We start from the raw sequence: 27,052 nt of genomic DNA on the forward strand, positions 1-27,052 counted from the left end.
CCCCCAACCTGCGAGTGCCTTGCTCTATCTCTTCAGCTCCACCTGGCCATTAAAGCGAGCCTGCGATGGACTGATGAATATTTGCAGGATGCAGACATTATGGATCATGAACATTTCTGCTTGCTCTCCTCTTCTCATTTCCATCCTTTTCTCTTCTGCACTGCGGAGAGCTGCTTTTGCTGCATAATCGCCCACTGAGTATCTCCCGACTTTTTTTTTCTCCCCCCCGCGTTTTAATTTGACTGTACTCCACCAGCGTGCAGTTTAGTCATCAACTAGCCGGACAGGTTGGAACGAACAGTGCTGACAAGTCTGGGCGTTCTTGATTTGACTAGTCTCATTCCTTATTGAGATAATGGCATTGAGAAAAAAACAAACGACGGCACCTTTTTCTTGCAGAAATGATTAATGGCACCAAATTGGACACAAATGAAGGTACTTTTCAAAGGACAGAAGAAGCTTTAATCTGCGGCTCACACAATGATTACCCTTCAACACAGTAGACTGTCTATATTTTACAGATATTGGATGATGAACTTTAAGTAATGACTTCCCGGTAATGACTTTCTCTTAGAGTGGAACTCCTCTTGTGTTTGCTGCCACGTGCAGAGAGTTTTGTGACAGCCTGCCACGCTCTCCTCCACCGCTGTGACTGTTTCCTCCAGTCATGGTTCAGCCTCTTACTCTCAACTTCAGGAAAAATGGGATTGATACTCAGTGATTGGTGCATGAAATTCTGGAGCAGCAGAACTATACTGCATTTGCTCTTTCCTGTCTCGTATGCAGACCTCCAGCTGCTGGTTGAAGCTCATGTCTGCCCTCGGTGCATACAGCAGCTGAGCTGGTGGGAATTAAGTGCCTTGCTTGAGGGCTCTTGGACAAGTCACACGGCTATAGAAATAATCAGAAAAGATGGTTTAAATATGACCTAATATCGTGTCTTGTTGTCTTGTGTATACGGCGCTCACTGTCTCCTGTTGTAACTGCTGCACATGCTGTGTATATCTCAGTGTATTCATATTAAACATCACATATATCTGAACTGTATACATGCGTACATTAATCTGTACTTTACTGCTATTTTTGCTCTTCTGGTGAGATTGCTGCCTCGGTACTTGCACTCTGTTGCAATGACAATTAGGTTTAGTTTAATCTAATTGTATTTTTTTGCACAGTTCTTGTATTACTGCTTCTGTTTTAACCACATTTGAGTGGAGAAGTTTGACTCACACTGTTGTAGCAGAACATGTTTTTATAAAGTAAACATCAGGGCTGCAGGGCTGCACCAGTGTGCATGAAATTTAGCCTTTAGCACTCTGTTATTTTATTCACATTACCCACTCCTACAAGAAATACATGTTTAAAATAGGGAAATAAAGTCTGTATTTAATATTGAGTGAGGACTAATCCAGGAAGCCAGAGAGTGACCTGAACCTCTCTCGCTGTAAATTATCTATTATTGTTTGCTTTCTTAAAATCATTTTTATCTATAAATGAATATTTAGAGCTGGGTGATATGATACAATGCCATCATGTAATACCTGGATCAATATTGTAGGGATGACTGTTGGTGCTTACACAATGAGATGTTTCATCAATAATCATCAGTAATATTGATTTAATGACTGTAAGTATAAGAACAAGTATTACAGTCTATGTTCAGAAAATCACTTCACGTCACTTCTCTGTGATAAAACCTTTAAACCAGGAGAAGACAACACTGACGTCACAATACAAGACAATACATAGATTCATATCGTTAATATATCGATATGTTGCCCAGCCCTGAGGAATATAATACAAAATATAAAAAAACAAGTTAATTCAAAGAAAATACAAAAGCAGTATTTTCAGATGCATTACAGCATTCACAGGTGCTGCTTCAATAACAAACGTTCCATTAAAAACTTTACAAATATTAATGAACGGTTTGTTTACTCAGGAGAGAAAGAAGAGGCGATGACACTGCTCACTTCTTCCCTCGCACGTCTGCATGTTTACATGAATTTACTTTTGTTCATGCGGGTGGGCGTGAATATTGTTTACCTAGCTGCCTCTGTACTCCCTCGGTGCATCATTACTGCACATGTACTGTATATGCTCTGTGTGTGTGTGTGTGTGTGTGTGTGTAGGTGTGTGTGTGTGTGTGTGTGTGTGTGTGTGTGTGTGTGTGTGTGTGTGTGTGTGAGATGGTGTCAGAATGGACAACACAGCTTCAGCCGGCTCACAACATGAAGCTGCTCTCCTGTGCACCACAAATGTCAATTGACACACAGATAAGAAACATAAGCAGAGGCAGCATCACACAAAGCATATAGTATGTATAGGACACACACACACATGCACACACACACACACACACACACACACACACACACACACACATACAGCATACACACACACACACACACACACACACATGTTAAGTAGATGGAACACAAACTGCCTTTGAGTCCATGTTGGTGACGTTCTGACACACATACAGAGACTTGCGCTGTGTTCAGGTACAATGTTACACTGAAATCATTCAATGCATTTTATTTTGAAAATCATCAGAAGTTGAAATCTTTAGATCCTTTGTCTTGATGATTCATTATTCTATAGATTGATTTTATACCATATGTCATATATATCTGATGTGTACACAGATGCACTGTACTGTTCCTTTGGCATGTCTAGTTTACATCTAGCTGATCAAGTTTAATCTGATTTTATTAACAAAGTTCTCGTGTGACTGTTTCTGTTTCCACATTTAACAGTTGAGAGGTCGAACTCACACTGTTGAAGTGAAACTTGTCTGCAGAGAGTTTCCCTCGGGGCTCGGCGGTGCGACTGTTTCTGTCACACGTGCACCATCAGTCTGTCGCCCTGGGCTCCACGTCGTCACCGGTCGCAGAATTTGAGCCTGTTACTTTTTAAACATCGCCATTTTTTGAAATTGTAAGTTGAATACACTCACATAACGTTTCGTCTGTGAAACCAGAGTGTGATCCATCTTATCTCTGTGTAGCTCAGCTGTTCACAAACTATTACAACAAATCAGTCCCTGTTTCACCGGCTGATGAACTCGTGAGCTGTAGTTTATATTAAGACAGTGAGCACATGCACCTGTACTCCTCCTGTCTGCCAAGCTGCTTAAGAAAGTGATTTTGCTTTCTTAGGAAAGAAGCGATATTAGATTGACTGTGTGTCATGAGTGGGAGTGAATGTGCTCGAGGCTGAGCGCCACAGACGGGCAGGGAAGTCGACAGGATTGAGAGACGGACTGACGCAGTGTCGGATTTGGTCTTTTGAATGGATTTGTTGAGAAAAAGATAGAATAAAGTTTCCTGTGCTTATCATGAGCACACACACACACACACACACACACATCTGCACACAGGGTGGTTGTTGGTCTGATGTGTGGGTGTGCGCATGTGTTCACACGACTGTTAACTATTTGCATATGTGGTTGAGTGTCTTTTTGCATACAGTGTGTGTGTCAGTGTGTATGTACCAGCCAGAACCGACCCGTCTTTCTTCCGACGCCCCGCTCGCGCTTCGGAGCAGAAAAATGGCTCTTGCCGTCTCGCTGGCTGTCGTTGCTGGCAGGAGTCCTGGGGACCGACGGGGGGAAACGATCCCAACAAAGTGGCATGAATTAATGTGACTAATTAACACCACGTTAATTATTTGTAAATTGCATGTTTGGGTACACGTTACTTGAGAGGCATATGCTGCTTGTTGTGTTCGCCCAAACAAGTGCCAGCTAATCTGTATCTCTGGAGTGCCCCGCGTTTGAAGACGGGCCAATCAGCACGATGCAGAGAAAAGAAAACGTCAAAAAGAGAGACAGAGAGAGAAAGGAAGAAAAAATACGATTGCCAACAAGTATTTTTCATCTCGTCTGGACTCCATGCACGTTTTTTGGTCGTTCTGCAGTTATTTGTCTGAAGTGTGTTTGTCTTTGGCGCTGTTGGTGAGTGTGTAATCTGCTGCCTATTAAAAGATAAATGATAGCGGTTTCGACGCGGGCTGCAACATGAGGCTGCTTCTCTCAGGCAGTGTGGTGAATGATGGTGTCACTGTGGAGTTCTCCTTCTGTCTGCACTCGGTACATCTTCACTGTTCACTTCATTTGACTGTTCTCGTCTTAATACTTTCATGTGGAGTTGAAACTTTCTTCTCCCACTGGTTATGTAAGTGTGAAACTTTTTCTTCGGATGACTCCTCACTGAAACTCCACTTGGTTGAAAGCAGAGCTGCGATGATTAGTTGATTAATCAATTTGTCGATTAACAGAAAAATAATTGATAAATTGTTTGTTATTTTTCATGGTGGTAAAATGCAGTTTTTAGTTTTTTGAATATGTAAACATCATCATGTAAAACTGAATCTTTGGTCTTTAAACTATCAACTCAAGATCATTAAATATTTCATCTTGAACTTAATGAAATTGACATTTTATCGACTAAATGATTAATTGATCACTTGTGAAAATACTGGGCAAATAAATGCATAGTGAAAATAATGGTTAGTTGCTGTCAAAAGAAAATGATTTAACATCTAAAAAGCTTTTCAGTTCCAGCATCTGAAATGCTTTTCTCCGGTTAAATCACTCTAAGCTGAATACCAAGACGGAAATTTATATTAACGGCTATTTTTGGGCGATAAGGAAATTACAGGTGATGGAGATGAGACAAATAACTTTCACTGACTTTACAAGTGCAGCATCTACATGGCCCCGCACAGTCAGTGGTGATGTGCACTTTAAGTGTCTCGTAGATACCTCAGTAAAATATGAGAAGAAGAAGAAGAAGAAGACTTGCTGCTCTTACATCGTGACATGTTTGTTTACTCCCTCTCTGCCTTTCTGACTCTCAGGTGTGTTTACACGACAGGTTATCAGCTTCTTAATTGAAATAAAAAAGTGTGAAATGATCAGTTATCTTGTGGTATCAGACATGAGAAGCAGGTAACCGTGCATCTCAATCATCTTTGATTATTCTCAGACTGACGATGAAGCAGACGGTCTGTGCGTCACGTTGGACTGTTGTCAGGCTGCAGCCAACAGTTCATTTGTTTTAGTCTAATGATTATTTTGTACCTGTTTATTTCTCAACACTGTAGATGGACAGTTAACAAGAGAAAATATTAAAACCAAGTGTAAACCTGCTGTTTAAAGCCTTCAGTTTGGCATCACGGCCATCTTGGTTTGTTGAAGCCAGAAGTGACCATATTTGGAAGAGAGGGCGGGGCCGGGGAGGATGTCCTGATTGGGTCTGACTGAGAACTCAAGGACACGCAGTGGTGGAGAGAGTGTCAGTCAGCAGGTAGCCACGCCCCACAGCAGACCTGCTGCACCGTCTGTTCACTGTGATCGTTTTAAACATGCACAGTTTTGACCATCGGGGAGATTATTCGTGTGGTCGTTTTCTCATGAGCTCACACACAATCCACATATTTCTTAAATCAGTCGTCGCTGACTGGAAAGCTCCGTCCCTGTTATTTACAGTCAGGGATTAAAACATGTACCTGACATGTTGCTGGATTAATCATCGTCACGTCCTTTAAAGATGCCCTTGGGCAGAACAACAGGAGCTGCTCACTTAAAGAACTCACAGAAAGTGTCTGCCTACAATGTAAATACTGAGCGAGGCAGCCGAGAAAACATTTGAGGAGCAAAGACAAGACTACTGCGCTTGAAATGATCCAAAACTTGCCAGCATGGCTGCCATTACATGCTTATCTATCACTCTGTCACCCTGGGTTATGCACACTGGGTTTTATTAGGACAGTTTTGGTTGAGAAGACACAACCAGAACTCCTGCACGGCTTGGTGAGGTGGGCAAGAAGCAGATCTGCGTATCACCTGAGCATCCCCCCTCCTTTCCCCTGTCTCCCCCTCTCTCTCTCTGGCTGTCTCACCCTCCCGAGCTGTCTCACCCTCCCATTACCCCTCAGTGAGCCTTCTCTCCCTCATTGACAAGCCCTTATGTTTTCATCTTCCCTCCCTCTCCTCTCGGTTTCTCTCTCTCTTTCATCCCTTGCTCATTTTTTCTGTCCCAATCCCTCTACCCCCCCCCCACATCCACCACATACCTCCCCCTCCTCCCCCTCTACCCTCCTTTCCTCCCCCTCGTCTCCTCAGAGCTCCTCCGCATTAGCAGTCAGCTCCACTCCTAGACGTACTTTGTTTTTCAACCGTGGTGGAGGCTGAGCGAGCGAGGGAGGGAGATACAGAGAGAGGAGAAGGAGAGAGAGGAGAGAGGGAGAGAGGAGAGGGATAGAGAGAGAAGAGAGGGAGAGGGGAGAGAGAGGGAGAGAGAGAGAGGGAGAGGGAGGGGAGAGAGAGAGAAGAAGGAGAGGGAGAGGAAGAGGGAGAGAGAGGAGAGGGAGCGAGGGAGGGAGATACAGAGAGAGGGGAGAGAGAGGAGAGGGAGAGAGAGAGAGGGAGAGAGAATGGTCGATCGGAGCTCAGCGCCCGATGGGCGGAGCCCTCGCTCTTGCGCGTCTCTCGCTGGTCGCGCCTCCGCTCTCGGTCTCAGTGCGACGGTGCGTATCTCGGCTCATCGCTTGAGGCTCCGCGTCTGTTCTGGCCCCGCGTCTGGCTGGGCGAGCGTTCTCTTTCTCTCGTTCTCTTTCTCTTATCGCCTCGTGCCTCTTTACCATCCTCTCCCACCAAGCGGACGCTCGCTCAGCTCTCCCTCCTACGCTCCTCCTCCCCCCCATTCCTCCTCCCCGCCTGCCCTCCCCCTCCTCCCTCCTCCTCCCTCCTCCTCCTCCTCCCTCCCCTCCTCCCTCCTCCCTCCCCCCCTCCTCCCTCCTCCCTCCTCCTCCCTCAGCCACTGCTCACGACGCCAAACATTTTATGTGTTATTTAGTCATGCCTGACTTTATCGAATTTGAAAAACATGCCAGTCACGGGTGCACCCCCCCTTTCCCTGTTGCCTCCCCCCTTCCATATCCCCCACACCCTCACCCAACATCATCTTCATCTCTCTCCCTCTCTCTCCCTCTCTCACTTCAGACTCTACCATCCAGGTCTGACCTCAGGAGCCTCTCGAGCCACTGTCTTTGGGGACATTTCACTTCTAAATGAAGTTTTATTCCCAGGCTTCTTTCCTCCCCCTCCTCCTCCCCCCTCCTCCTCCTCCTCCTCCTCCTCCTCCTCCTCCTCCACTCACATACCTCCTCCTGACCACCCACCCACCCTGGGGGAAGGGGAGAGCGAGCATAATTCCAGCCAACACAGTGTTGACTCTAAGATGGATTATTTCTGCTTGAAATCAGAGGCCATGTGCTGCTGGATAATGTGGCCGTCCCCATTTTTATTTTTTTTCCCCCGCAGTGTTCTAATGATGGAGATTTGACGGGCAGCAAAACGTAGAGGAACAGAGAGACTTGTTCCACCAGGCGAGGAACGAGAGGCTAAAGGAAATCCCAACGTGCTCGCCTTCATAATCCCAAAGTCAGGATTTATGCTTGTTTTGTTTTTGCAGTTATTTAATAGGCTCAATGGTTAGACCGGGTCACTGAAACTTAGTGGATTAGAGGGTTCATTCCAACTTGAACCAATGATGTTAAAAAGAAAAGAAAACAAAGAAAAAAGCCGGTGCAGCCGCGGTGATGGAGGGTCGCTTACAGGGGTTCTCAACCGTTTCTACCTGGAGGAGCGGCGTCCTGTCGTTCATCGACGCCTCATTATCCAAATGTGTTTGTTGAACTGATTTTAAACTGGATGAGATTTACACTTGTAATTGTATAAAAATGGATACAGACACCCTGGAACAGCAGATGTTTTGGCTCGCTCTATTCTTTTTCCAGGAGGCTCGCTCAGATTTACATTTGTAGCACTTCTCTCTGGACGGTTCACTCATTTATTCATTTTAAGCTACTTTAAGCCGACATTTCTCAAACTTTATCTGACGTGTCACGTGTCAGACGTCAGAAGCCAGAAAAGGAAAAGTGATTAATCAATTAATCATTCAATCAGCCAGTCATTCAACAATCATCAGTCTGTAACACATCAAGCATTTTAATAAATTGCTCTGCAAGTGTCTTCAAACTGCTTCTTCTGTGCAACCAACAGTCCAAACCTCAGAGTGACAAAGCAGAGCAGCGAATCCTGCAAGAAGCTGGAAGCTTGAAACATGACTGACATGATTATCCCAATAACAGTTATGTGTTTAATAGGTGCATGATTCCATATCGATCGACAAATCTTGTGTAATTGTTGCAGCTTTGGAAGCAATTGATAAAAAACAGATCCAATGTGAAATTTCATGAAGTAAAGGTCAACATGACGCGACAGCAAACTGTTTATTATCCCCGCATGAATCATATTCATTAGACTTGTTCCACTCACGCCTCCTCCAGGAGGACGAGCCCAGTTAGAGATCCACTGATCTGAGTTCTGGTTGGACTTTCTCTGCTCACATGGTGTCTCGTTATCACTCTCAGCCGCAGCGCACGGTGGAAAGGTGTGAGACCTGACGAGGCTGCTGTTCTGTTCTGTTCACGTCCTGTTCATCCCTCTGAACACACACATGTGGAGTTATTGTTGTTTTTGTGCCATAATATATTTTTCTGTAATTTTTTCAAATGAGCCCGGCTCCTCCACACTGCATGCTGGTAGCTGCAGAACAGCTCCCATGAGTACCTCCGGCTCGGAATCACGCATTTAGGCATTTTTCAGAGTGACATTAAACCTACATAAAAAAACCACAGCGCCCATTTATTTTAATGATGCTGTTGCGATGATGCAGAGGGATGCCAACACAGAGGCCACACAGCAGGAGGAAGACAGGGTGGCCCAGCTGAAACCCGGCTCAGACACGCTGAAATGAAATCCAACCAGAACCGTCAGAATCTGGAGATCAGACTCAACATTCAACCATCTTTTAACATTTAGTTCTTCTAACTCACACCGAACCTGCTGGATCATATTCTACTGCGACACCTGTCTCCACCAACACAGTCCACTGCATTTAGTCAACACAGGGCTGTCCATTACTGTGCGACCCGTTTATATCTTATAGTTGTCAGAATCAGAATCAGTGATCCTTTAATGTCCCACAAACGGGGGAGTTTGTGTGCCACAGCAGCCAAAGGACAGAATATAAAAAAAACAATAACAATAGCAAAAAAAACAACAACAAAATTAAAAAGATAAGAAACAGAATAAAATCAACTTGTATATACATTTAGACATATAGAATGATACTGAACAAACACCAGTCTGTATATACAAGGACCACTGGGGCTGTTAACACTGTCAGTGTGTCGCTCAGGTGTCTGTAATCACATGAGAGACGAGTTACAAGATTGCAGAAGATTTAAGTAAAATCCAAACAGATTAAAAAGGAAAAGATGGCATCTGCATATTTAAAGGAGGAGACATTACACGTTAGCAGCCAGCGCTACAAATATCAGCTGCTTGTTCGGATCCCCTTTGCATCTGAGTGAATGTGTAGGACTTTGCCCTCCAGTAACTGCTCGCGCTGCCCTTGAGCAAGTCAAGTTGCTCAAGTGGAACTGCCCGGTGATGTCTGGATGAAGCCTGTGGTCGCAGTGCAGCTCTCAGCCGTGTCTGTGTGCAGGAGTGTGAAGCAGAGCTGTGCTGAAAATGAGTATCTGTGTTCAGCAGAGACCCTATAGCTGGGAAATAAAGGCGAGGGAAAGAAACAGGCTCTTTAAGGAGGAATGTGCTGCTCAGATGTGGTGTTGTAGATGGTATGGGTTGTTCTGCAAATTGCGTGTGCACAGCTGCTCAACAAGTAACAGAAACTGCAATATCGAGCTCTGCAGTTTTCAGAAGAGGCTGCAATTTCTGTCCCAAGTGAAAGCTGTTTGACGCAGCTGCTCTCTGTTGCTGCTGTGCAGAATCCCTGATTTACATATTAAGTTTTACATTGAAGAGTATCTCGCTTTATATTCTGAGTAACTCCTGTGCATTAACATCTCATTTTATACTTTCACCTCACATTATTTTGAAATAAAGCTGCGCCCACACTGCTAAATATCCATCTCAACGAGTCGTGTAATGAAGTATTCACGACAGTCGGACTCTTCTGTGAGGCTGAAACAATTAGAAGATTACTGGCTGGTCCATCCACAGAAAAATGGTTCATATTTTCAGCAGAACACCTCAGAATTCAGTTAATCCAGCACCTCAAATGTGAATTTTTGATTTCTCAGTCTTCTATGACAGCAGATTTATATCTTTGTGGTTTCTGACTGATCGGAGGGCAGAACTCAACATTTGAACAAGTAACCTTAGACTCTGAGAAAGACTGACAGGATTGTTTTACACATTTTCTGACATTAAAAGATTAAAACACTCCGCAGACGAAGTGACACTAAAACAAGTCTTCAGCTGCAGTCTTACCTTTCTTTAAAAAGCAGAAGGATCTTGTGATATTTTGTGTTCTGGTTTCTCGGCCGTTGTGTTGAGTTGATTTATGTTAATATCCCACAGCTGTAATGACAGATGGAGCTCTGATATGTGAAGGAGCTGGACCTCCTGCTCTCTGGTCTGGAGGATAGAAGATGTATGTAGCAGGATTCAGGTTCTTAGCGGGGTGGTAGGGCGGATTTCCACCGGTGTTGCAGAAGAAGAGCAGCTCTGAGACAGAAGAAGCCTTAAGCTGCACAGCTGAGGCTCAGTGTGATGTTGGCTGTTAAAGACACTCTTCTGTTCTGTTTTGTTGAAGATGCTTTCAAACCCTTAATGAGGAGCTCCTGTGTGAAATGTAATTTAAATTTTTACCTAATTAGTAACAGTAGGCTTTCACCAAGACAAGCTTCTACCATATAGGTTAAGAATAGGAAGGAAAGGCGTTTCAGGACTTGATTTTATGGTATAAAATAAGTATTCAGGAATCTTGCATGCCATCAGAGTGCATCCATAATGTAATGGAAGTGTACGCCTCTCTCTCTCTGTGTATCATCCATTCTTCTCCTTGAAGCCAGCGAACACAGAGGAGATGGAAACCAGACGAAGCCTGAGGGCTGTAAAACACCGAACACTCTCTGCCTTCTGACTCCTCCTACAGTTTTCATCATGCAGCCTGTTCATTGTCTCTTTAGGCTTCTGCAGAAAGTTTGCACTGCAAGAGTTGTCCATCTTAATAATTCAGTTCAATACTAAACTTAGTCATAGAATCATTTTATTCTGGAAGATATGTGAAGATCCTCTCCGTCTTCCCGTGCAGCCTCGCTCGCATGTGCAATATTCAAAAGAGAGTGGATAATACCAGGTGTCATCTTGTAACAAGTGGCCTGAGACGTCCAAATTCATGATTTTGTCGGTTGTTTCGAGAAACCCTTTAATCTCCTGATGTGCTGGAAAGAGTTGAATGTAGCTCTCTGCACCCGGAGATTTATTTGACACCTGTATCAGCAGAAAATCAGACTCAATAGAAGAATAAATGGTTTGAGTATTTCTTGGACGGCGAACAGGTTTCCTGAAGGCTTCCCGGTGTTCGCTGGTCAACAGGTTCAGGACAGTCCAGTAGTTCCACTGCATTCAGGATCTTGATTCATGACTTGAGCACAAATCAGCAGGAGAGTTCCTGCAGCTGATTCAGATTCCTCATCATTACTACAGTACTGCCAGAAAGATTATAAATGATGTGTGTGGGATTATTGTTATGCACTTGTTGTTTATTCCCATTAGAAGGCTTTTCAGCTTTTAATTAGACGGGATAAGGGAGGAATATGAATGAACAGTTTTTGTACATAAATTAGGGATTGAGTAGATATTCTTAAAGACAACCTACAGGGTGTTCTGCCGGGTGAGAGACGGATTCTAAACAAGCCGCTGTAATGAGTTCAGGAGTTAAAGTCAAATCAATAGACAGCCCACTGAACAATCTTTCTCGTGTTCATAGAATGATTTTTATGACAGAAAAGGGGTCAGGTAGGAAAAGCAGAACATCTTTGCTCTCAAATATTTAATCAATTTCATTCATTTGAACATCTGATCGGTTTTTCTTCCTCCAAGGAGAATCTGACGGCCAACAACACTGTTTGTCTTGATTAATGAATCTACAGCAGATGTCCTTATCAAGACGTTTCTCTGCTATTATGCACATAAACTGGATATCAGTTTATTCATCTTGGATTGTGTTCTCTTAAATCTTTCATTTTTATTATCTTGAATTTATTATGGTAGTTTACGTGCTTGATGAATGTCCAGTATCTGATACGATATCTGTCATGGACAGTAAAACCGCTCGTGTAGCTTCAAAAACTACAATGATTATAACTGTTAGTAACGTCTGTACGAGTGAAGTGTTGAGAACTGAACCTCAACACGATGTCCCGCTACATGCTCCTCTTTGTTTCTTCAGGTTCTGCGTGGCTGATTTTATTTACACAATAAATAATAATTGCTTGGAAGAAATTTGTAAAGAAGTTTGGCTTCTTTTGTCCAATAAAAAGGGTTTTTGTGGAACATTCTCATGCTCTTGGCATTAAAGGAATAGTTTGACATTTCTTTTTAATTGAACTTGACTCATGACTCGTGTTTGTGAGTTAAGTTCAGGTTCAAGGTCTTTTACTGTTATGTGCACAACAATTACAGTGAAACTCAGTCAAGTGGAACTAAATCTAATCTGAATCGGAGACATAAAACCTGGGCAGAAAAAAATAAAATATAATATTGGTACATAATATAAAGATGGCGTGTGTCACAGACCTGATACTCGTGCTGTCATCATCACTGCAGTCTATTAGTGATACTGAGTCAGTGTCAGTGTGATTCTGTCGCCTCCTTCTCACTTTTCTAACTCTGTCTTCTCTGAATCCTTTCACGTCTGGTCTCCTTCTATATTTAGCAGCTCTGTCCTCTCCTCTGTCTCCCTGCAGCCATCGGCCGGACGTTGATCCCCCGTTATTTCAGCACAGTGTTCGAGGGAGGGGTCACCGAGCTCCACTACATCCTCAAACACTCCAAGGAGTCCTTCCACAACTCCTGCATCACCCTGGACTGTGATCAGTGCACCATGGTCACCCAGCACGGGAAGCCAATGTTTACAAAGGTAACACCTGACCCGCTCAGCTTCTCCCTCCATGAATAATTGATCAAAGCTATGATAATGGACCGGTCGAGGTGTTTAACCGGTTAAAGATCAAATCCATTTAACCCCTTTGATTCCTTTCTTCCCTCCGCGGATGTCCGTGTTCTCGAGTCACGACCGGTGGCCTTCCTGTCAGAGCGGGAATGTTTTTATCTCTGCATGAACTGTAACATGTTAACGTTTGTTTACATGTTAAATCCCTGATTTCTGAAGGACATTTTTTTATACAAATACACTTTTCTATTGGTTGAAACATAATTTCCATGTTTTATTTCGTACAAAACAACACAAGCAATAAACACCCGTGTTTGTAGTTAGCATCTATTGCACATGTTTAATTTCCAAAAAGATGAAAATGAAAGATGCAAGATCAGAAAAACCAGATGGATAAAAATCTAGTTTCCAACCAGTCAGCATGCAGAAAAACATCCTGAAATCAAAACAAGCAGGAGAAAGCTGGACGCAGAGCAGACAGAGGAAGATTCTCTACGTCTCATTCAGGCGGGCGCACCGACTCGTAAACTTAATTTACCAAGATTGAAAAAATACACAACATTTAACAGCCACTTTTTGGGCAAGTAAATCATATGTACTTTATTAAACTATACGACAGAAGTTATATTCCACAGAAAACATGACTTTAAAGGACAGATTCACAGTTTTTTTAGTCTGTCTTGAAACAACAGCCAGCAGTGAAGATTTGAAGTGTTCGCTGTGATTCCTCCAAAATCAAAAGTTATTTATCGGAAAATATGCACATAAATATCAAAACCACAATTAAAAATGAATTGTAGATGTAAATATTTACATATATGAATATACTGTCTGCTATGGGTTGACCAATTATTCCAGGTTTTGTATTATTGCTGATAAAATAAATGAATTTGAAATGTGCTGCTCGGCTGTGACGCAGCATGTGATCTGCAGAGTAACTGGTAACTTAATAAAGCTGCAATGGAGTAAAAAATACAGAATGTAAAAAAAAAACAGCAACTCAAAACTGGACTTCAGGACTTTGACATCCCGTCACTGTGCCTGTGACTGTTTATCAGTCACACATTGAACTTCCTCAGTTTAACCTGCAGCAGCCGGTGAGGACGTCACACTCGGCCTCTTTACCCTCCTCACTTTTCAGCACTTTGACCTTGACCCCAGAATTCGCTGGCATTTCTTTTGTTCAAGATGTAGACAGATTCTTACCCTGATGTACTCTGGAGGAAATGCGAGGCGGACATGAATAAGGTCTTTGTAGAGTACGCTGCAGTGCGCAGTGTAAGTGAGGTACAGACGGGAGAAGCAAGAAAAGCAGAGGAAACACAAATTGCACAGGTGAGATAATCCAAACCTGACACAGAGGTCTGCTGAAAGCTGAGCTCATCTGCTTTTGTCTTTGGGGAGAGAATCCCCCCGTGAGCCCGAGTGAATATCTGCTTCACCACGGCCTGATCCAGATGGCTAGCTGACTCTTAGCGGTCTTCTGCTGACTGTCTAAATGAATCTGAGGCCAGATACCTTGTCAGCACCGAGCAGGCGAGCTAAAGGGATTCCATGTTCCCTGTACCATGAACTCTGAGCTACAGCACCACACCGGATTGTTCTGACATTAAACAGCTATACGCCCTCTTGTTTTCAGGGCCTGACAGCATGCACTCACTCTGTGTGTGTGTGTGTGTGTGTGTGTGTGTGTGTGTGTGCAGACTGAAATTAACTTTTTGGCTGACCTGCCACAGGCTCTGAGACTTAAAAGTGAATTAAAAAAACATCACTGCAAAATACTCTCCATTTTAGCAAGTCATTTAGTCTGTTACTGAAATCTTAAATCCTGTTTTCAGAAGAGAAATGCCTGATGGTGGGTGGAGAACATCTCACTGTTTGTATACAATGAACTGTCATTTCTGTTTCTCAGGCTCTCTGTGTCAGTAGAAATCCCTTTTTTCCAGCCTGGATTCCAAATTCTGAATCTTGTGTTGAGCGAATTCTTCAGCACAGTGAAACCCAATATCGATACTTAAGAGCATAAAAAAGTCTTATAATGACAGTTACTGAAAAACTCATTTATCACTATCTGTAGCTGTAGCTGATGTGGGCGGAGCTTAAACCAGGAGTGGGCGGGGCCAACTCATCCTGAAATTGATAAAACAACAATGATCCCAAGAGTCAGAGTTTCTCTATCAGTCTTTCTCTGGAATTACTCAGCTTGCCCATAAGGACTGGACTTCATTATAGATGTTCACACATTTACCTCCGGTACTGGTACTGGTACTGGTACTGGTACTGGTACTGGTACTGGTTCCAGTCCAGCACTCCAATCCCAGAATAAAGCTTCTTTCAAAGTGTCCTGTACATTTAGTTATTATATGTAAGATATATTTACAGTTTTAAGATGCCCTCTTTAACATATATTTTTTCTATAACTATATTTTATCTGAGTACAATAAACTGATACAGATTTAAACACAACAAGCTCGATATATATTATATATTATATATTTACTGGGCCAATTTATCGCTGGGTTCTGCTTCACACTAACTTCTGTGCAACTCTATTTGTACAAATACACATTAATATTAATGTGTTATTGAATTTCTCTAATCAATCACTGTGTTGCTTTGTTAGCTGTTAGCTGAACATGTACTGGATTAGTTCTCCCCACAGAATCCTTCAGAGCTTTTAAAATAATAATAACAATAAATGAAGCCATGTAATCATTTTCTTCCTGCCCAGAATGTTTCTGATTTAATTACTCTGTGATGTGATTTTGGTTTGTTATTCATGTGAGTGAACATGTTTCCACGGGTCCTTAAGAGACTTAAAACATCTGAAGTCCAGTAATCTCAAGTTTATTTTCTAAGATGGTTTAAAATATTCAAATATTTCGGTTCTGACAGGTCTTAAAAGTTCAGATTATGAAATTTACATTATTTTTATAACATTGCTGTAACTTCTGTCTGTTTAAGTAACGCAGCAGCTTACAGTCTCCCTTCATATTCTTCATATTTTCCTATTATTATTATTATTATTATTATTATTATTATAAGTCTTAATTAAACCCCGTATAAACAACCAGCTGCATCACTCGTCCTCTTTGGATGCACATGTTGTCATAGTTCACATTTTCATATGAATTCTTGTTGTTTTCATCATTTCCACATGATAAAGTTTGTAGCAGTGCAGTTCAGCACCTTCAGTCACATGTGAAGCAAACATTGTTTCAGATGTGACGGCTGTTTGCCTCACTGTGACTGAACGTGTGGATGTTTACATGCATGACTGCCGACATGAGTTCCTGAGGTGACCTCACTGTTCTGTACATTTAGAGGGAAGATGGCTGTGTGTGTGTGTGTGTGTGTGTGTGTGTGTGTGTGTGTGTGTGTGTGTGTGTGTGTGTGTGTGTGTGGACGGGTGCTGAGTGGAGAGGGAGGCTCTTTGTGCAGTCATATCAGTAAATGAGTATGAAACATTCCCAATAACACTCACAGGAAATGTCCTTTATGTTGCCGTTGTTTGGTTTTTGTAAACAAGCCTCCCTAAAAGGGGAAAGAAACATAATATATTATGAGTGTCCGATATTAACCGTACAGAGCAGAAACAGAACGTCCCCGGCCCGGTCAACAAAAAGCTAAATTTGATGCTCGCAGCGCTGCTCTCTTTTCATCTTCACCTAAATTGGATGAGAAGAATTAATTCATTAGAAAAAAAAAGAATTCCAATAACTGAGCGTGTTCTCCCTCAGCTCCCAGCAGCAGCAGCAGCCAGCCTGCAGCTCTGGAGGCCCGAATCTCAATCAGCTCTGCCTCGCCTCGCTTTTCTCAACCACCACCACCACCACCACCACCACTCCTCCTCCTCCTCCTCCTCCTCCTCCTCCTCCTCCTCCTCCCCACCTCCCCCACCTCCCCCACCTCCTCTCTCTCATCCCCTCGCCTGACTCGCTCGCTCGCTCGCTCATTCTCCCCTCGCTCTCTACTCCACCGCTCTCTCTCATCCCCCCTCTTCTTCTTCTCAACCCCCCTCCCTGCACCCTCAACACACACACGCACTGCACACACACACGCACACGCACACACACACACACACACACACACACACACTGCACACACACACACACACACATACACACACACCCTTCATCCCTAGAGAAATCATCCCCAGCTCCCAACTCGCTCTCTTGCTCTCCCACTCTCTCTCTCTCTCTCGCTGCTTGTATCTGTCTCTTTCTTTGCTCGTCTCTCTCTCTGTTTCTGTCTCTCTCTCTGTTTCTGTCTCTCTCTCTCTCTGTTTCTGTCTCTCTCTCTCTCCGTCTGTCTGTCTCTCTCTCTGTTTCTGTCTCTCTCTCTCTGTTTCTGTCTCTCTCTCTCCGTCTGTCTGTCTCTCTCTGTTTCTGTCTCTCTCTCTCTGTTTCTGTCTCTCTCTGTTTCTGTCTCTCTCTGTTTCTGTCTCTCTCTCTCTCTGTTTCTGTCTCTCTCTCTCTCTGTTTCTGTCTCTCTCTCTGTTTCTGTCTCTCTCTCTTTCTGTTTCTGTCTCTCTCTCTTTCTGTTTCTGTCTCTCTCTCTTTCTGTTTCTGTCTCTCTCTCTCTACTTCTTTTTCAAAATTTTAAATTCAGATTTGGTTTATTTACTTGGCCTTTTTTTCATTTTTTTTTTCGGAATAAATGTTTTCTTGCTATATTTTTGTCTTATTTGTAGTTCAAACAATCAGTCCTAACAGTAATAACGACGCAGCAGTCACCGAGTTAATTGCTGCGATCTGGAATGCTAAAAAGAGATCATACAGGGCGAAACAGCCGCAGTCAGACGATCGTACTTCAGTTTATACGACATTACGAGCAGAAGGAAGTCAAAACACACACACCAACATGAAGGTCAAGGGTACAACAATAGAGTATGAGACTCATTTCTATTGAGATCCTTGATGTAAACGCACCCAAGAGTTCAGAGCACAGTCCAGTCATACCAGCACTGTTATACACATTTCAACAGATAACACTATAATATGTTATTACTGTTCCTGCCACAGCTGTGCAGTTCTCCTGCAGAAAGACACATTATAACTAACATGTTATGTGTGCAAAAGTAGTCAAATGTAGAAATGTATAAAACCTGCAGCCATACGCTGTTAGTTTGGTTACTTCATTTATTTGACAGGGACGTAGCAACAACATGGGTGCAGCGTGACACAGTGATGCTGAAGCAGCAGCAGCAGCAGCAGCAGATACTCTGACACCTCCGTCAGCCGGCTGCTCAGAAGCTTCCAGTCTCGCCAGCTCGTTAGTGATGTCACCAATCTGAGCTGCACATTTAAAAGGTTTTTATTATCGTGTTTGTTGCTTTTTTCTTGTGTTTTGATGTTTTTGAAAAAAAAGGAATATGGAAATGTGGTTAATGCTCATGTGTCTATAAGCATCATTAAAGATGTACCACAGTATCTCTCAGAGCACAGCTTTACCAACCGCTGACGTGGTTAAAGGGACATTTCAGCCCAAATCAAAATGCATATTTTTCCTCTCAGCTTGAGTCCTGTTTATCTGAGACTATTGATATTAGTAATATTATAAGAATGTTTTGGTGCGAGTTGCCAAGTTTTGGAGATTGACGGTTGAGATGTCTCACAAGAGGCTAGCTAACTCAGCTAGCTAACATCACGGCTCAGCCATTAATGCTAACACACTGCGCCGCCACAAACACAACCTTCTCCTCCCTCATTACACTTCTGTGACACGATGAAGTCGACTGAAGTCAAGAGTTATTTCTGGAAAGAGAAAATTAAAAAAAAAAGGCTAATAACTCTGAAAATCCAGTAATCATACCAACATGATATAAATGGATAAATGCCATTAAAGGTTGGGGCAGAAAGTGTGTATGAGACATGGAGGTGAACTGTCCCTAAAAACGAGTATTTGACCATCATCGCTGGTGTTTCTTGTCCCGTCTGACTTAATTATAGCATCATCAAATAAAACAAATGGTTTAATATAACGGAGGAAAAACAAATCATCGTTATATTTAAGTTGGACAAGTCAATGCAGCAGAGAGGAAAAAGGATGATGTGAATCACAGGAGTCAGTTTTACCTCCGCGCCTGCCGTCACTTACAGATGTGGCGGGGGGGTTAGCAGGGTGCTAAGAGTGGGTGGTGCTGCCAACAATGTGTGCAGATTCTCAGGGTGGCGAGGTGTTGACAAGGTGACGCAGGGTGCCAATTTGACCAAAAGCCCCCAACCTCCGAGCCTCCCCTGGTATCCCAGCACCTCCATTCATGACCCAGCAGGCTTTGCTTTCCCCGGCCGACGCGTGTTAGCTGTAAGGGCACGGCCCTTGTTACCGGTGCCCGGTTGGGGGTTTCTGCATGCTGGGAGGCGAGCAAAGAGCGCAGGCGAGTTCCTGACACAGTGATCTCAGCTCAAGTGAATTTAATTCCCTGAGTGGATTTTTTTTTTATTTATTTTTTTTAGATTGACTCGTGGATGTGATGTCAACTGTGTGTGAGGTTTTAGGGTTTTCTGCGTTGCCTGGGTTATAGTGACTCATTTGTTCAGACACGTTTTAGTCGTCTCTCCCGTTCTGCTGTGATCATAATCCTACTTAAATCTAGTTTTCTTAACAGTGCAGTAGTTTACCCTCATGGGGGAGTTTGCAAAGTACATGAAACCAGAGAAGAGATTCAATCCTGTACCTTAACATGACGATCAATAGAGGAGCTGAAGGTTATTAATCCAGGTGAAGATGATAAACATGATCACAGTGAACTCTGATTGGCTCAAACACTCCAACATGCTGCAGACATTTCTTTAATTTCATTAATGCTGTACATTATTTTCTTATTGTACGGAGCTCGACATTATTTGAGTCATTCTTATATCATCGCTGTGTGTTGTTATGATAATGTTTTGTTATTTCTCCTGTTCTTATTGTTTGTCCAGTCAGATGTTTGTTTCTGTTGATCTTTGGATGCAGTTTGATTGATTATTGAATGTGTTTGTGTCTCAGATTGTTCTATGAATTTACTGTTCATAGAACTGTACACTTTTAATTCAGTTTAATTCCCTCTGCTCGTCTAACAGGCATGATTATATATTATTCTCTGTTTTCTGAGTTAACAGTGAGATGTGTTTGATGATGTGACCTGACAGAAGACAGAAACATGGAAAGATAGAAGTGATGAATTGAAACAAATGCTTCAATCAGCCAGTTAATGTTTATATTTTAGAGCCGCTGGGTCACTGAAATATAAACTGTTATTAAGTTTGAATCATATTCTGCCGTCCACAGTCAGACGTCCACGTGTGAAGACGTGTTTATTAGGTTGATGGTTGTAAGTTGAATGTCATGATGAGGGGAAATATTCAATAACATCTTCCAGCCGAAACTCATTTTGATTATCATCTCAATCTTAGTTTCTTTAATCCAACCAAGACTGTAACTGATAATCATTTTAATTATCAATCATTTGATCTAAAAAACAAATAAAATTCTGTTTGTCCGAGACACAAAGTTCATCAACTAACCAGCAAATATTCACACTCAATTATTTATTATCATTATTATTATTATTTTCAGTAGTAGTTGTAGTATTAATTTAGTATTTTCCTAAAATGATATATTAATTTACTAACTGTAAATCAGAAATAATTCCTGATTACTTGGTGATTAATTGATTGATGATGATGATCAGCCCGATGTGATCAGCTGTGGTTCGGTGTGAGTGACAGGATGGTTCAGCATGGCAGCAGCTCCGTCCTGTAATCGAGCATATTTAGTCAACTCTGCTCTGATTAATATTCACCAGAAGCGGCAGTGAATGCTCATAATAATCGATTTAACGACCTTCAGCTCGTCCGTTGTTAATTGATTGTCATGTTAGGGTACAGTATTGAATAGTGTCTCAGCAGCAGGACGCTGTTATTCTTTCTTACCCTTTTGAGCCGGAGATCCTTGATCTCAGCCCCGTTGTGTGGAAGATTTATGACCCTGCTCTTAAATCAATGGGGACTCTCTGTGAAGGGCTGAACCATTTAATGGACCACTTTTTAATTCCAGGGGATTTTCCTCCTTTTAGTTTTCATAAGGGAATACTATTTAGCAAAAAAACTGGTTACAGCCATTGTGAGAAATATTATATTTTAACCAGTTTTCTCACAGTATGGAAGAATAAATAGCTTTTTCTGATTGGATCTACACTGCAGTCTGCAGGACGGCGCTGCCTCGGCTGCATTGTGGTTAATATATCTCTGCAACAGTGCCACTAAGACACATTCCTGCACATTTATTGCACATGGCAATTAAAGTGATTCTCATTCTGGTTCTGATTTAGCCGCTTTGCCAATTTATTTATGGGTTACAGAGAAGCAGAAAGCTTATGGAGAACTAAGAGCAATAGTGGAGGCAATGCTAAATACACAGTTGGTGCTATGGAGAAATAAATCAATAGTGCAGCGTTGTTTCACTGAACGCATCAGAAGACGCCGGCTCACCAGTATGAAAACAATTCAACTTAGTTCACTGCCGGTGGGTCACAAACTTAAATATCCAGAAAAGTACGGTGACAGAATGATGTCAGGAATTACTTTTGTCCTCTTAATGCAGAAGTATTTGGTCTTTTAATAGGTTTTAGCAGCCCAAAGGGTTTGAAACTCATCCACAATCATAATGACCGGGATGCATTTCATTTCAAAGGAGGAGAAGAAAGTCGCAGTTGTTGTTTTTTATTTTCACCTTTCAAGAGCAGTTTGAGCACTCGTGGATTAATTACAACATACCGTCTTATAATGGAACATTGGCTGGGAACCCGGAGGTCAGGTGATGATAAGTTTCCACTCAAGACTTCAATAATATGCAAACATGTTTTTTAATGCACAAATATGGTTTCTTGTTTTTAATTTTGTGTATTCTGTTTGGCAGTAATGATTAACATATGTGGTTTTAATGCTTCGATTAGTCAATTGAAAACGTATCAACTGTTCAAGAACATTTTCAAGAGGTTATTTACTTTATTTCAAGTAGAAAGAATTCCTCAGCCCAGAAAGCAACACTTCAGTTTATTTTGGAAATAAGAAATGTACTAATTGCATCTGAATGTGTGTTGGTGGACAGCGCTGGCTCACAGCTGCAGTCTGACGTCCTGCAGGCGTTGTTTTAAATGTGAGGGCGTCACAAGTCACGCTGCATCCGTCCTGTGATGCTCTCTGAGGTCAGCAGTTGGACAAACTGCTGTTGGAATTAGACTAAATAAAAAAGTAGAATAAAGACTATTTTCACTGTCCATTAAACACCAAGGATTATTTTCCAAACATTGCTTCAGTCTAATCCACACTTATCTGGCTCAGACGAGCCCATTATCCAGCCGCGCTGATGCAGACGTGGTTGCACGCAGAAACACCCGCACGCCACGTTGAGCCGCGTCGCTCACTGACAGGAAGTGCTCACCTCCAAAATACTGGAAACTGTTTGTATTCAAAGAAGAACGAACAGTGAAGCATCACGTTTCTCGTTCAGTTGCATCAGAGTGGACAAAACGTACATTTTCCAGAAGCACAGAGACAGATTTTGATTTAAAAAATATATTTGAATTGAATAAATTACAAGAAGAAAATTACAGCATTAGAAGGACAACTTAAAAACCTGTAAACAATATATAAATTACAATCCCTTACACTATATAAGTAGATATATGTAAGCATCCAGAGCATGACATTTATACAGGTATAAACATCAGTATAAATACTATATATACATAATAATGTGTTAAAGTATAAATGTGTAGTATCCACAATATACACCTGCTTTATAATACAATGGAGGAGAATACCATGATGAACAATAAAATATGACATTAATAAGAAATAATATTATTAAAGTTGTTCTGACCTGCTGCTGCTCCTCAGATCATTAGTATAATTATATAACAATACTGTTATAACAGTACTGTGTTATTACTGTGGACAGTGATCAGTGTGATGAACATTAGAGCTAAATACAGTCCATGTTGTTCGTATGTATTAGTCAGGATAAAGTAAATGTGCAGCTGCTGTCTTTCAAAAGTTGTTTCATTTGTTTGTAGACGTTCACAGCAGCAACTCTGAATATTATTATAATCTCAGCTGGTTAAATAAGTCAGAAAGGCAGCAGAGCACAACAAGTGATGTGTATATATAACAGTGTATTATAGAGCCTTATGTATATACATGTGTACTAGAGCCTGTACAATATCATCAGGTAATGTAGTGGGCCACTGTCGGCCCATCACAGTCGGGTGATTTATAATTTAAAGTTTACTGTGCCAGTGCACTGATGTCATTCAGGACAATAAAGTTTATTTGTTAAGCTGTATAATATTTTGCCTTCAGTGCGTCCAAGTGTTTGCTCCTCCTCCACATTTGAAGGATAATCGTAAAAATTGATTATTATTTTTTTTACGCCCTAATGTTGGTAAAAGCCCCAAAACTCCTGCACTGGTCGTTCTGATGCCTCGTGTGGTTTATTCAACACAATAACTGTGACTTATATTTACAACAGGAATGGAAAAGAACACATATATTAAGACACGAACACACGTAAAGGCTTTCAAAAGTTTCTTAATTTGTTCTAATCAGGCATAACAACAGTTATCAGCCTTGTTTTTCCAATTATGTTTCATGGTGGAACAAAACTGTCTGTATATGAACGTAATGTAATCTCAGTAGGTGGAATCAGGCGGGAAACGCACGGCTGCACAGAGACGGAGAACATTCATACAGTAGCAACATTCTCAGTGAAGCCGGGAGAGAAGCAGCTTTCAGCAGTCCAGCTTCTATTTATTCTTTTTTATTTATTTATTTATTTATTAATGTATTTTGACTGACTGTGTCGGAGTTAGCTGTGTAGCACGTGACCAGCGGGGGAGGGTGGGAGGTGGGGGACGGGGGTGAGGAGGAGGGGCCGGGGGGGGGGGGGGCAGTATGGCCGCTAGCCTCTTTCTTGCTGATCCTCAGGAGACCATCTGCGCTGGGGGCATTGATTAGAGTGTGTCTGGTGGGATTACATCTTTGCCGTTGCCATGCCAACTAATCAGCTGATTTTTTTTCCCCTTCTCTCTGTCTGTCTCGCCATTTCTCTCTCTCTCCTCTCTCTCCCTGGTTGTCACAGCAACGAAATACGGGAGAAGCGCGAGGGCCCCGGCAAGCGCTGAATTCAGCTAAAGGGGCGAATTTTTTTTTTTTTTTTTTCTCTCTCTCGCTGTTTCTCTCTCCGTCTTCCTCCCTCTCTCTTCTCCCCCCCCCCCCCCTCTCTCTTTCTCTCTCTCTCTCCTCCTAATTGGCAACTCTCTCTGACCTGAAGTTCTTTTGTCTCTGGTGTAAACACACCCCTCTCCAGATTACATTTATTTTCACATTTTAGAAATAGCTGGATGGTTGAGAGGCCCAAGGACAGATGCTCTGAATGAGGGAAGCGAGCGGAGTAAATATTGGGAGCATAATAGCTCGCTCCATGCTACAAAATCCTTGAACAAATTCCAGAAACAGAGACGAAACCCTTCCAGCGTTTTCTATCAAAATCACGCCTGGCCAATAAACACTGATTTCTGTTTTTGTCTGCGTCCAAATCAGCTGACGGCTGCCTGCCAGCCGGTTAAAGATTACTGAGAGAGATATCCGGCAAAGAGGAATGTGAGGTAACAGTAACTTTGTGATCTTTGTCCAGGTCTGTACGGAGGGTCGTTTGATACTGGAGTTTGCCTTTGATGATCTGATGAGGATCAAGACGTGGCACTTTACCATCCGGCAGTACCGAGAGCTCATCCCCCGCAGCATCCTGGCCATGCACGTGAGTGTGACATCATTAACACGCGACTGAAACATCGCCCTCAGATCTGCCCGTTTGAGGTGTCACTATTTGAATCCTAACGAGGGTCTCTGCACTCTGCACAGACACTTTTTAGAAGCTATTCATGAGCATATGAAATTTAAACGCCAACAAAGCAGTTTGGAGGGATTTCTGCAAACCAATTTATTTGCAGACATCAAAGGCCACAGAGGATAAAAAAGGGCCTTGTCTGAAAAGGGAGAGAGAGAAAAAAACAAGGTCGAATGAATAATCTGCTTAATTCCACTAAGTGTAACACACATTTAGTCACTGGAGCTGTGGAGTGTAGCCGGAGCAAGCAGAGGGTCTTCTATTTTCAAATGATTTTCAATTCAGACTGAGTGATACAGAACTGCTGTTACACAAAGTAAAAGAAGCCACATTTGGCGCTAAAACATATCTGGCTGAAAACTACCACAGTCCTGCATAAATCCAACCTTCAGCATCAGTTTCAAGAAAAAACCTTCATGGATTTGCCGGATTTATTGTGTTGCATTGTATTAGACTGCATTTGTTTTAGCCAGGTGAACCTGATCAGCTGGCAGCAGACTGCACGTCCACGATGCTGCAGTGGGAGTTTAATGTTCAGAGAGCCGAAGGATTACAAAGCTCTCGTAAGCCTGTTTCAGACAAAACTCTTCATGCACAAGTGAGGCTGATTTTACATGTTGGTCTGATGTCCGAGTAAGCTCCTGAGTCATTTCATGTCAAGGTCATTAGGGAAATCTTCCTACGTCGGACCCCAGTAATATCTGATCCAATCAGATTAATGCAAAGCACACAGCAGGTCGAGGTTAAATACACTAAGACAAAGTAAATATATGTGTTTTTATATACATGTTTATTTTATTTTAGTATCATCTCTGAAAATTACAGAAACTAAAATCAGTTTTTAATAAACGATGAACAATTTGAATAACGAACGATAAATGTCGGATAATCAGTCATCAATTTCTCCTCCTATAGAAGAACATGAACTGTTGGTGTGAACACACTCGACACAAGCTTTATTTAAGTTATATTTATCTTGTCATAAAAATATAAAATGCCCTTTATGTTGTGTCAGTTTTTCCCTGTGGTATCTAAAGATCTAAATCTGGTCTCAAATATGGATATTAAAGGAATTATTTGTATCGAAGTTGTAAATTCCAGCATGGAGACTCGTAGCTCGTATAGAGGCATCAGTGTGAATCTGAAGAGTTTCTCTGTTGTGTGTTTTTAACCCAAAACAGTATCAACCAAAAAGCTTTACATACAGATTATAAGCAGACAGAAATCCCCAATTTATTATCAGACAGCTGTTTGAATGGAGGGATGACGTCTTGTCTCATGTACACAGTGTTTTAAAAAGCTGCACATAAAAGTCACTTTATTAGTGCAGGTAGTAATATTTTGCATTTCACATCAACACATGCAGCTCCTCTCACTGGTCTGATGAGTAAAACAGATTTCAGCACTTTGTATTTACCTCCATCGACTGAAAGGTGTGTGTAAGAAGCAGCTTCGCCGAACAGCCAGCTTCTCTTTTGGCCAAATCTTCATATGAATTTCACTCACCAATAAATTGGCCCCTCTGGGTATTCACACTAATTCCTGGAGAGTGGGATATCGTGGGGTATTGTGGGTCCTGGCCAGATCTTCAGTGATTTGTGTGCGAGTGTGAGTTCACTCTTTTGATCGTAGCCCGGACTAATGAAAGCAGATTCAGACACATGGGAGGCAGATTTAAAGCTGAGCACAGATAGCAGTACAGACGCAGCCACTGTGGAAGCCCAGGTTTGATGTGAGCTGAACTACTTTTACAGTCGCTGATGAGAAACAGTTTGGAAAGGAAATACATTTTGTTCTTATTTTAGTTTTCAGAAGTTTGGACTGTAATTGATATTAAGCCATCGCTGATCGAGACGAGAGAGAGAGGTGATGGAAAGTTTAAAAAGAATAAATCTTACTGAAGTAAAAGTACAAGAACTTTAGACTCAGAACAACATACGTAATATTTACTGTAATTACTAACTGACTACCTGCAGTCAGAAAGACACAGAAGTGAAAAGACAAAGTAAGAGATGAATAGATAGATTCCACATTGTGAGTAAGATGTTCATGTCTGTTAGCTGTGTCACCGTTCTCCTCTCGTCTCCTCATCATGTGCG

At 42.1% G+C, this 27,052-nt stretch overlaps 1 protein-coding gene across 6 annotated transcripts in view; it reads left to right on the forward strand.

Moving 5' to 3' along the window:
- Positions 1-27,052, forward strand: part of ldb2a (LIM domain binding 2a) — a 101,307-nt gene that overhangs the window by 47,557 nt on the left and 26,698 nt on the right. For all 6 annotated transcript variants that reach the window (XM_030396255.1, XM_030396257.1, XM_030396256.1 and 3 more), the window contains exons 3-4: positions 12,853-13,025; positions 24,741-24,863. In XM_030396255.1, the coding sequence (XP_030252115.1) occupies positions 12,853-13,025; positions 24,741-24,863 (296 nt within the window). The remainder of the gene's footprint in view (positions 1-12,852; positions 13,026-24,740; positions 24,864-27,052) is intronic.

The sequence above is a fragment of the Sparus aurata genome, chromosome 18 (genome assembly GCF_900880675.1).
Source record: "Sparus aurata chromosome 18, fSpaAur1.1, whole genome shotgun sequence".
Taxonomy (NCBI): domain Eukaryota; kingdom Metazoa; phylum Chordata; class Actinopteri; order Spariformes; family Sparidae; genus Sparus; species Sparus aurata.